The sequence below is a fragment of the Octodon degus genome, unplaced genomic scaffold (assembly GCF_000260255.1).
Source record: "Octodon degus isolate 3935 unplaced genomic scaffold, OctDeg1.0 scaffold00002, whole genome shotgun sequence".
NCBI lineage: Eukaryota > Metazoa > Chordata > Mammalia > Rodentia > Octodontidae > Octodon > Octodon degus.
This window is the reverse complement of record NW_004524578.1, coordinates 2,850,461-2,861,990: the sequence shown is the minus strand read 5'-3', so window position 1 is coordinate 2,861,990 and position 11,530 is coordinate 2,850,461. Positions and strand designations below refer to the sequence as shown.

Genomic DNA, 11,530 nt, shown 5'->3' with positions numbered 1-11,530 from the left:
GGGGGAGCCCTGGAAACCCTCTAAGATGGAGGACATTCTGATCCAGACCTTGGAGTGGGGAGAGGCACAGGCCTGTGACAGCTCCCAGGGACAGGACTGGGACACTGCCTGAGCCATGGGGTCCTGGCCAGCTGCAGGGTAGTTTGCTCCGCTTATCCGGCATCTAAAATGTGCGACTGAGCCACAGGCAGGTGGGGAGAGCTGCCCCTCTTTTGCATGTTGACTGAATTCTCCTGTGGGTCAGGTGACACCTCTTCACACCCTACTTTGTGTTGCCAGGACCTTGAAATGAAACTGTCTTGGGCTACTCGGGGACGGATGAGGCTTTGACATCCCCCTGCTATGAAGTGGGAATGTGACTCCTCCCACTGTCACCTGAATGCAAGCGCTAGGAGCTCACTCTGTGCAGTCGAATCAGAGGCCACAGTGCAGTCACCGTATAGAAGGCTGTTTATTTTTCTTTGGTAATGAGATGTAGTTAGGGGTAGACCGGTCCAACATTTTGGACACTGGCTGTTTAATTCTGACCTTGCACAGTGCCATTCTGGAGTCCAGAATGCCTCTGCTTTATGTGACTTAGGACAGGCTTGGGCCAAGCTGGGCCTCGGTGTGCTCTGTGGTACCCAGCTGCAGGAAGCTGGCCACCGTCAAGGTGCCCTCTGACCGGTGCTCTTTCTCTGGATGATGCAGAGCCACATCCCAGCCCCTGGCTTGGTGGGCACTGGGGACAGAACCCCAGTTGGTGGCTGCTATCTGCACCCGGTGAGGTGGCGAAAGCTCTGGTCGTAAGGCAGATCTTGGTTCTGCCCCAACAAGCAAATACACCCAGAGGGACGAAGGTCACGGGTGTGGCGAAGCCTGAGAGGGCTGCTAGCTCAGAAATTCCAGCAGGAAGTGAACAGAAGGCAGGTCCCAGCCCAGTGCCACCCTTTACGCCAGCCCGCCTGGCATCTATCCCCGTGCCCATCCTCAGTCCTTCTGCTCCCAGCGGCTGTAGCCCTTTCGAGGTGAAAACCAGAATTCTGGGCTGAGACAGGACACAAAAAGCTGGGCCATCCCCAGGTGGCCGCCTACAACCTCGAGAAACCTGGCAGAAAGCCTGCCGTCCGCACGCCTCTCCGTGTGTCCTGGAGAGCCTCCCAGCCACCTTGGGTTTAGTTTGGTCTCCAGCTGTTTTCAAACTGCATCTCTCCCTTGATTTTCAGTTTCTGTGTCGCACTCTGCCATGGCTGCCTGTCAGCACCAGCTCCCACCCCCCAGGGACCCTGAAGCCTGGAAAATCAAGCAAGAGACAGAGCCTGAGACCTTACAGGTGGTCTCCAAAGAACGGCCCCGTTCATTAGTGGACAGCAAGGCCTACATGGACACCAGGGTTTTGGTGGCTAAATTTTTGGAACACTCACACTGTGCCCTCCCTCCTGAGGTGCGGCACGTGGTAGGCACCATCCGCTCAGGGGTCCCCTCTGAGGACCGCCCTGTGGAGGAGGCCAGCTTTGGTGCTGGTGTCGTGGACCAGCTGTGAAGCAGCTACAGGTGTGGACGTGGACGCCGACAGGCCTGGCACCTTGCATGGGCATTTGTCACCAGAAGATGGGGAGGTGCTTTCAGCATGGCGTGGCAGTGGACACTGGGAAACACCCAGGAGGCTCCTGGGGTAGCACAGGAGCAGAGCTGTTAGTCGCTCTGGAGGCGGATCCATTCTGTTGTCTTCTTAGGGATTACACCTGCTACCTACTCCAGGGATCCAGGAAGATGTCTCTCTGGTGTCCTTAGAGAACAAGTTCATCCTGAACTGGCCAGCACGACCTGAATACCAGTGCAGCCGCAGGTGACACTCCTGTAACCTAAAGACACTGCATATCTTCCATGTCAGGGCCACAAAGGGAGGATCCTCCTTCACCTGCACTTACAGGACGGCATCTAACAATGAGTAACGGCGCCATTTTCCCTCGTGGTTTACATCCCTCTAAATGAAACCTTATCGTTCTGACCTGGTACTTCCTTTAAAAGGAAATAGATCATTTTAGCACAGAGGCAGCCCAGGCCCAGCTCTTTAGCCCCAGGGCGACAGTGCTGCTGTGCAAACAGGTCTACAGCAGGGAGGCCCTGTGGCCCAGCCCCTCCGGGAGAAGGCAGGTGTCATGAGGGCTCTGAGGAACCCACCATCCAGCAGGGCCTCCAACTAGGGGCACCCCACCCCTCTTCCCCAGGTTCCCCCTCTGCCTCCCTCCCTCGGACAGGAGCAGACACTTTCGGCTGGGGATTTCCCCTTCGCTCTTACCTAAAGGACCTGGATCAAAGTCCAGGGAAAAGGGCCGTTTTCTCTGGGACTGTGCACCTCCTGCTAAAGCTGGCAGGTCCCTCGCGACCTAGAGCTGTCCCTCCCCCAGCCAGGTGGCAGCAGCACACTGACATCGGAGGGTGCAGATTTGGCGTCCTTTATTTCCATGGGAACAGCCACTGCGCTGGTTAGGCAGAAGCAAGCAAGCCCAGCTGGGGCGCGGTGTGGGTGCCTTTGACTCTCCTGGCCTCCCTCAGTCCCTGGGTTTCTGGCATCTTCCTAACACCGAGAAGGACCTCGTGATACAAACACTTGTGCCTGGACCATGCTAAACAATGGCCTCTAGCACATGGACTGCAGAGCCCTGGAACGGTGGCCAGCGTCCCTTACTGTGGACAAAGCAGCCTAGAGCCTGTGGCCTGCCATAAGGCATCCTGGGGTGAATCACAGCGTGTCCACCATTGTTCAGTGGCCAGCTGGGGACTGGTGCAGCTCTCTGCTGTACCATGCCTGGCTGTGCCTGTCCTTTGTCCCTCCCCTCATGCTTAGCCCACCCCACCTCATTTCCTTTGAAGCCAACATGAGGGGAGGGCTCCGCCTGGAAGCTGAGAAGGGGCAGCCTTCAGCTGCGGACGTGTGGCGCAGGAATTCCCCAGTGACGTTCAGTTGCTGGTGCCTTCAGTGCTTTCCTATTATCATTGGTTATTGTCTCCCTGGAGTTAGCTGAAAAAAATGTAAATCAGGCTTTTTGACGGCAATCCTACCTTTTCACAAGAGACACACTAGAGACGCATTTATGAGCACTTTACGCAGGCTATAAACTGGGAAATCTAGTCTCTAATTTTTCTCAAGTGATAGCTTTGGAAGTCCCCAGAAGCAAGTTCCTTTGCTTGTAAAGCTGATGGTTCTGCAGAAGGTCTCCCCGGAGCCCACAGGCAGTGAAGAGCTCAATCTCCACGCCTTGACCTTGGGGTCAGAGCTCATGTTCATCTGAGCTGGGCCAGACCACAGCCAGCTTTGAGAGCACTTGCTTGGGGTATCCTTGTAGCAGTGTCCCTGAGTTAAGCTACTGGCTGAGCTAAACCCACACACAAATCTCAGACCAGGCTGCAACCCAAGTGGAGGCCGGCCTCACCCCACTATTCAGCTCTACTATGTCAGTTCAGAGTGGGGGAGTGGCCGCTGGACCGGCAGCCTGGGACTGCGTGACCCCACTCTGCCTCTGCGTGCCAGGGCCTCATCATCCGCCATCTTGGGCTCTCAGGTCAGGCTATGTCCCCCCTCCCCATGGATGCTGCAGCCTGGAGGCTTCAGCCCCCGGATTTCTCAAGAAAGCTCTGTCCATGACCCTCTTGGGCTCAGCTGTGTGCCTGCTCGCAGAAGAACTCTGTGTATGGTGAAACACCTAGGTGTATACCGCTAGGCTGGAACCTTCTGCCTCCTAGAAAGAAGCAAGGCTGTCAGGAATGATGGACCCTCCGTGGTCCACCTTCTAGGACCTTGGGGACCCATGTGGCACTGAGACAGTCTGAGCTCCAGACTCCCAGGAAGTGGTCCCCAGGGGACACTGGTACCAGCAACAGCCAGCTTGATGCTCCCCTTCGCTTCTCATCCCCGACTCTTGACTGGCAGCCCCCAGGCCCCAAGCAGCACTGGACTCGCAGTCACAGGAAGGGGACTTCCTCCTCAGTGTGCCTGATCCTCCCCTCTGGAAGCCCCTTCTCTGCCTCCTGTTTTGGTGGGTGAAGGCCCTGCCTCTGGCTGCATTTGAGGCTATTCTTCCATTCTGCGTGACTGGGTCCTGGGGAATGAGATAAAGGAGTTGGCACCACTAGGACTTGCTCTCTGGCTCAGGCCAGCGGGGCGGGGTGGCATGAGGGTGCCGAGGTGGTTGAGTTTGGGACCCCAACTCCCAGGCGAACGAGGACGTCATTCACACGGACTTAGTGCAATGAAATGCTTGTCGCGATCCATGAAGGTTTGTTTGCAACGTTCTTTTTCTTTCCCCTCTCAACTCACAGATGCTGCTGAGGCAGAATGTATAGGAAATTGTTTTCAAGCCACCAGAGACCTGTTTGCACAACTGCAAAGGTTGTTTTATTTAATGTACCTCAAGGTGTTTTAATAATGATCGGTGTTTTAATAAAAAGTATTTCTGGTCTCTGTGTCTCGGAGGTCTAATTGGGACAGAAATTGGCTTAGGGGCTATGAGTACTACTGGCCAATAGTAGGGTTCCGGAGGGCCTGGGTTGGTTTCCCTGTCCGTGGATGCTCAGTGGGGGGCTCCCACATGTGGAGCTCCCTCTGCTCCCTGGAGCAGCTCCACTCTGGGGATGTTGGCAGGGAGCCTCCGAGACTCCAGGCCCTGCCAGGCTGACCTGCAGGGCACCTCCCAAACAGGGCACCCTCCTTGGGCTTCTGGGGCCAAGAGCAGCCTGTGGCTCCAAGGTGCTGTTTGCGATGTGGGTCTTAGCGGAAGTCGTGGCCCGTACCACCTGCTAGTCAGGGCCCTTCCTCCCGGTGTGCATGACGCCTCACCAGGGCACCCAGGAACCCCACTCCCCTTGTCTTCCTGAGCTGAGGCCCCTCTAGCCTGCTGCCCCGCCCAGGAGATGGTTCTTCTCATTCCCAAGGGCAAGGGCCATGCCGCCCAGTATTTGTTTCTCAGCAAAGTGAATAGTTTTATTTTGCTTTAAATTCTTCAGCACATGGCATATGGGGGGGCTCCTGCTGCCCTTCCTAATGGAGCGTCTTCCCAATTACTTATCATTGACTTTACCATGAAACCTTTTTGGAAGAAGCCCTAGTGGAGGAGTTCATCGTGGAAGCCTTATCTTATGGCCCACCCTGATGGCCCAGGTCCCCACAGCCTGATTCTTCAGGTAGCCACACATCAACAAGTTGGCTTGCTTTGCACTCTGCCCAGAACCTAGACCATGAAAGCACCTGCTAAGGCGCTCCGGTGGGTGACGTATGCACAGCCATGATCAGGCCGAGGATGAGGGTCCTGCCAAGGCCCTCAGGCTAGCAGAGGGCTGGAACCTTCCTCTCTGGCCATGGAGCTAGAGCCCAGGTTTATCTCAGGGCCTTCCTATGCCAGGGGACACCTGCACTACGCCATGAGAACCTTGTCATGGAGAAACCAAAGTCGTGGGCAAGCTGAGTCCTGATATTTCTCCACTTACTCCAGACAGGCTTCAAAGGACCCACAGGTAGGAGTGGAGTGGTGAAGGTGGTCCCACTTACACACACGCACACACACACACACACACACACACACCCCTTCCAGAGCTGACTTAAATTTAAATCTGGAGGAACCCCAGTTTCCACGTCTCCTTTATTAGTTAACCAGCAGCCTGAAGCCAGGGGGCAGTGGCATAATAACGCGGAGCTGCTCTGGTGACTGTCAGGACCGCTGACACCACTTGCTATCCCCGGCGACCTCACGTCCACCTGGATCTCACGAGTGCAGGCTCCCAAAGCCCCAGAAGTGGGAGAGGGATGGCTGTCGCCACAGGGCCAGAGCCATGCCTGGGGTGCAGCGCCCAGAGGCCGCTTGGACGCGCACCCTTGGCTAACACATCAACCACAGCAGGAGCATCGTCTCTTCAGGATGTCAGGTTTATTAGAGATATGTGCGAAGTCTTCCTACGGTCAGCAGCATGCAACACACAGGTTACTCCTCGCGGACAGTAATCCTAAAGCTTTAGTTACTGCGTGGTAAGGCTTCTTAAGTCACAGTGTATTCTTCAAGGCCTGGGCCAAAGAGAGGGACTTCCAGACAAAATGACATCAGTGAACATGGGTCTCGGGGGAACTGAACCAGACGCTGTGTCCCGTGCCCTACACACATTCTAATACTGCGCGTCGCAGGGGCGCCTGGCTTGCCAGGGAATTAGCGCTTGCGGCTGGCGGCCTCAGGAAGGGCGGAGGTCAAGGTTTTGGGCAGGGGAAGTGTGACACATGTGGATAGGCCATAAAGAGGAAGGGCCGCCTTGCCACGGCCCGTGTCCTGGCAGCGTCGTCAGCGTGGCCCACCCATGGGGGCCCGGTGGTGGAGCAGTGGTGGGGAGGGCGGGTTCCTAGGCGAGTCCACGGGGACTCAGGTGATGCAGAGCACAGGTTGGGACAGGAGAAGCAGGCATGGTCTCAGGCCTCTGGAAAGCCCCACAGATCCAAAGAACAGCTTGCCAAAATAGAAGTCCAAGTGGTGACACTCTCTAAATAAATGTGGAGTTTTGATGTTGTGGCCACGAATCTTTATTTAACTCAAGAATATCTCCTTTCTAGGAAAATACAATCTGCCCGTGTTCCCACACTTTCGGCACAAGCTGCAACCTGGGGGCTAGACACGCCCGCACTCCGGGGGAAGCAGGGGCAGAGTCAACTGTATGGGTCCATCTGGGACCCTGCAGAACCTGGGGTGTCTCAACCAGGGGGTACACGCTGCCTGCCACCGCCCAGAGCTGTGTCCCTCAGAGCTCCCTTCACGGCCGCATGGGCGGGCACCCACATTTGCGCTCTACAGCTTCAGGGAGGAGCGACACACTCTACACCACACAGAGGGACACACAAACACCCTTTGTCAGTTATAATGAGAAACAGTTCCCAAGGTGGCAAAATACTTGAACGATTTACAAAGGTTTGTTCCTGCGACGCTCTGGTGATAAAGACAGACCCCTTTCTGGCAACCCTCCTGAACAAAAAACAAACAAAGAGACTCCAAATTGGGTGGCGAGGGCATGCCCTTTGGGCGAGCCAGTGTCCTTGGTTGGGCTGCAGGGTCGGGGGTCAGGGCTTTGTTCTGGCATCCGACTCTGGGCAGGCAGGCCTGCCTGGCATCCCCGGCTCCATGGCAGAGGCTGGGTGGGCCTAGATGTACAGCGGGGTCTCCTGGCCCGTGAGGAGCCTGAACATGGCGGCAGGCATGGTCTTCATGTGAATCTGTCAACAGAGACAGGAAGCTGAGCCGCCCTTCGGCTGGCCTGCGTGTTCCTACCACCTTCTGCCCTCCTTCCCCTCAGTGGCATCAACGAAAACCAGCAACAGAGGCCCAGACCCAGAAGAGCAGCTTGCTTAGAACTCCAGTCTCCCAGACAGAAAGAACGGGTGGTGGCACTGACTCGGGTCCACAGCCTGGTCTACAGGGCTTGATACACCTTCCAGCTCAAGCTGACATGGAGGAGGTGATGGTAAGAACTCAGACTCATTGGTGTCTTCAGTTTGCCAGTTAGCTGAGGTCATCCTGGGGGCTTCCTCCAGAACCCTTGAGGTGTGCACTGTGTCCCCAAGAGAGGACACACACCCCTTTCCACAAAACTGAAGCTGGCTAAAGCCAGTGTTCAGGGGCTAGGAACTGGCTCAAGGCGCAGGAAGCCTGGAGACCCCTTTCCTTGGGGGGTCGCTTGCCACACACCTCTCTGCAGCCTCCCCTACCTCCCTGACTCCAAGTGGTCTAGGTCTACAGCCAGCAAGGCGTATGACTGTTCCCAGAGAGACCAGCTCCACAGTCCCTCTCTGGGGGCACCAGGACGGAGACATGCCCAGGGTGGAAGCCTTGGACAAACAGCAGCGGGTGCCGCTGCCGCGGTTCTCTCCTCTCAGGTGCTACTGTGGCGCCGCCCATGAGCCCATGTTGCGTTCAGGCCCGGGGCTGGCCCTTCTGGCGGGCTGGGGCTCTGGGAGACTGGCCTGCACTGCCTCCTGGCCTGTCCAGCATCCAGTGCCCAGCTGGCCTCTCGGCCTGTCTTTCCTTAGACAAGAGGGTGTTCGTCCCCGTGTGACCAACCCAGACAGGCCAACACTGCAGGGCTGTTCTGCCCCATCAGGATTTGCTCCTCCCACTGAGACTTCTGCTCCTCCATCACCTGTGGCAGCTTCTTCCTTCTAAAGATCTCTTTTTCTGTCATTCCTCCATCTGAAGCCCATCCCCAAGTCTCCTCTCAACGTCACGACTTGTTTATCAGTGACTAATTTTTCAAATGTGGTCGGGCATGGTGGAAAAACGTAGGCAGCACTAATCTCCGAGCCCCACTGGCAGGCAGGGTTCTAACACCCTCATGGCCTGCAGGCCTGCCATGAATAACAATTCACCTCAGATCTGAAGAGTTAGAACCACTTCCTGGGCTCTCAGCCCCGCCTCCCACTGCACGGAGTTCTCTGTAGGTGTGAGGCTGACTGCTCCTGTGGGGGTGGCCATTTCCGAAAGTGTCTACTTAGGAAAACTGGATTTGCCTTTCTTGGAAGCCATGCGTAAGAGGAAGCTAACAGCACCGCCCCAGGGCCCTGCTTCTCAGAGTCGGCCATTGCCACCACCAGTCCCAGAGGACTTGGGCCTCTCTCCGACCTCTGGCAGGTTTTCCAAAGTACCAGGCTTGCGCTATGGCCTGCAGAGCTGCGCTGCTCAAACTGAGCCCCTCCTCAGGAAGTAGTGCGCAGCCCCCACCCCGGACAGGAGGGGTGAGGCTGGGGCCTCCTCCCCCCATGGCCGCCTGGAGAGCGCTGCACCCCTGCTACACACACACACAACCACACAGACCACCATGCTCCCACCCTCCCTTCCACAGTCCTGTCCACACAAGCACCTACACTCACAGCTACTCTTATATACACACGTACTCCCGGTCATACACACGCACCCACATACTTCCACACTCCCATTCCTGCACTCACACACTGCCACACACAGTCCACACATTCACACACCCCACATCCCCATCACACCCTCACATTCACACTCACCCCATGCACTCCTACATCCCTCACCCAACCTCTCCCTCTCTCTCCTCCCTCCCTCCCACTTTCTGCCTCTGTCTCTGTCTCTGTCTCTGTCTCTGTCTCTGTCTCTGTCTCTCTCTCTCTCTCTCTCTATCTCCCTCCTCACATGGAAGGCCTCCTTCCTGTTCATGGTGGCATTGCCCACACTGGCCTCTTGCTCCTCACCTCACCCTGTCACTATTCATTTGTCCTCAAGGACAGCTGTCCCCCAGGACCTTCAACCCCTTCCTCCTGTCAGGGAAAAGACAGCAGAAAGAATGAGGGGGGTGGTTAAAAGCTGCCGAAGCCTTGCTTTGGGGGGCAGGCGCAGGCAGGGCACAGCCCCGACATGGGGGGCAGAGTCTCAGGTCCTGCAGGGTTAGGCCTGTAGACTGGGGTCCTCGATTGGGCATGCAAGACTCAGCCCAGGGACAGTGCAGGGGAGCCTGCCTGCGGCCTCTGCCCTCCTGTCTGCAGACACGCCCACTTCACGGCTCAGCAGAGCATGAGGAACAGCCTGGCACAGCCTGCCACCCTGTTCATCCCTGTCACAAGCTGGCCAGCTCAGCTGGTGGCCCCCAGAGAAGAGCCAGCTTGTGGAGATCCGGGGGGGCAAAACATGATCCAGTAAACAGAGGCTGGCCTGAGGTCCAGGAGGGGCAGGGCAGCCTAAGAAGGGGGTTTCCCCGAGTGGGCCCAATGGCTTTCCCAAGCACATCTGAGACCAGACCAGGTGAGAGGTGGAAAAAGGGCGGGACTTTGGCTCCAACACCGAAAGGCGTGCAGGGGAGAGTGCGGTCTTACCTCCCCGACCGAGTTGGACAGAGCCTGGACGATCTTCTCATGGGCCGTGGCCACCACGCTCTGCCCGTTGATCTCGATGATGCGATGGCCAACGCGGACCCCGCCTCTCTCCGCAATGCCCCCTCTCATGAGGCTGCAGATCTGAGCAGACACAGCCAGGTCAGTGTGCTCCTGCCACAGCCCTGGGTGCTGCCCAAGGATGGGAGCAGAGCAGTGGCACGCAGAGAAGGAGCCCAGCAGGGCCCATCCTTCCACATGCAATTGCCCGGACAGAGGAGCTTACGACTACATGTCATTTTCAAACACCCAAGGCCATGGTGTGCTGGGGTAACCACCCCAGGGCTCGGGTCACCCAAATCGGATCTTCTCCCTTTCCAGCAGCCACCCAGAAGCTATGGTTCCTGGGGTGGGCAGTGCGGGTGGCCAGTGATGTCTCAGAGGGCACACGGTCCACTGGCCATGCCACACCAGAGTCCTCTGTCAAGGGCAGATGTTCCCGGGTCCCAGCTCCTGAGGAGGAGCACAGTGACAGACTCAGGAGTAGCAAACGGAGCTAGCTGGGAAGGTGGCCACGAAGCCTGTACATCCGTCTCCACTGGCTTGCAAAATTCATTTAGCAACAAGGCATGAGAAAGGTGGACAACTACCAAGACACCAGGGAGGGGAGAGCAGCTGGAGGGGTGGCCTGCAGGCTCATAGAGGAGGCAGGGGCTCCTAAAAGCCCCAGAAAGCACCCCTGAGCTCTCCAGAGCCCATGTAAGGCAAAGAAACGAGACACCTCTTTCTATGGTGGGAAGAGCGCTTGGGCTGGAGGAACGGGCCACCTGGTGCTTGAACTGCGTGTCTGGGCAGGGCAGGGCAGCAGGAGGTGCTGGGGTGGGCCCCGCTTGTGCATGAGACAGCAGCCTTCCAAGGCAAGGCATGCCTGCGGGGGCCAGGACCACGGCACTTCAGGGAAGGAGGCCTGGGGTCTCCAAGCTGGAGACTTGTTGGTTTCTTAGGAGATGTTGTGAGAAGAGAGAGGGGGATGCATTTGCAAATAGCACTAATTAGGTCATCCCAGGCCTGCCTGCAAATGAATGCACTGCACTTTGGGTGTAGTGAAGCTGAAAATGGAAAGCGCGCTTCTGCGAAGTGGGCTCCGATGTGGGCACAGCTCTGCAGGAGACGCAGGGGACGCACTTCATGGAGCAGAGCAGTGTGCAGGCACCGTGGTCCTGCGGGCTCAGTGGGGGAGAGGCTTGCTGGCTGCAGGCCCAAGCTGGAGCCTGTGACCTTATATGCACTTCTGATACTTGGTCCTGAAACCCCAGGCACAAAAGACAGGGCGCTGGTCTATGCGTGCGCCACCACTGCTCCCCTAACACCACGCAGAGAGGCAGGAGGCAGGTCCTTTTATCCCCACTCTGCCACTTTTCAGCTGGGAGACCTGGGACAAGCTGCCTCACCTCTCTATCTCTAGGTCATCATCTGTGAAATGTGACAGTTAATGCCACTCTTGAACAGAACCACCCTCCCAGAAGCCAGTTGTCACAGGGGTGCCCGTGACAGTGGGCGGAGCTTGCTGGAGGTACGGGGGAGATCTAGTGCCTGGATCTTGAAACTGACCCCAGAGAGACCGAGTAGAGGGGTGTGAGCACCTGTGACAGCTGGGAAATAGGTGCCTGAGCATCTGTGTGACCATGGTAC

General features: G+C 57.1%; 2 protein-coding genes across 3 annotated transcripts in view; one reads left to right on the top strand and one right to left on the bottom strand.

Moving 5' to 3' along the window:
* Nucleotides 1-1,648, top strand: part of Fam189a1 (family with sequence similarity 189 member A1) — a gene marked incomplete at its 5' end in the record, with an annotated part of 478,529 nt that extends 476,881 nt beyond the window's left edge. The window contains one exon of the mRNA XM_004623445.3: nt 1,206-1,648. Within this exon, the coding sequence (XP_004623502.3) occupies nt 1,206-1,522 (317 nt within the window). The remainder of the gene's footprint in view (nt 1-1,205) is intronic.
* Nucleotides 1,649-5,700: 4,052 nt separating this feature from the next.
* Nucleotides 5,701-11,530, bottom strand: part of Apba2 (amyloid beta precursor protein binding family A member 2) — a 232,344-nt gene continuing 226,514 nt past the window's right edge. For both annotated transcript variants that reach the window (XM_004623237.3, XM_023709820.1), the window contains 2 exons: nt 9,842-9,982; nt 5,701-7,225 (listed from right to left, as the gene is read on the bottom strand). In XM_004623237.3, the coding sequence (XP_004623294.1) occupies nt 7,154-7,225; nt 9,842-9,982 (213 nt within the window). In that variant the 3' untranslated portion in view covers nt 5,701-7,153. The remainder of the gene's footprint in view (nt 7,226-9,841; nt 9,983-11,530) is intronic.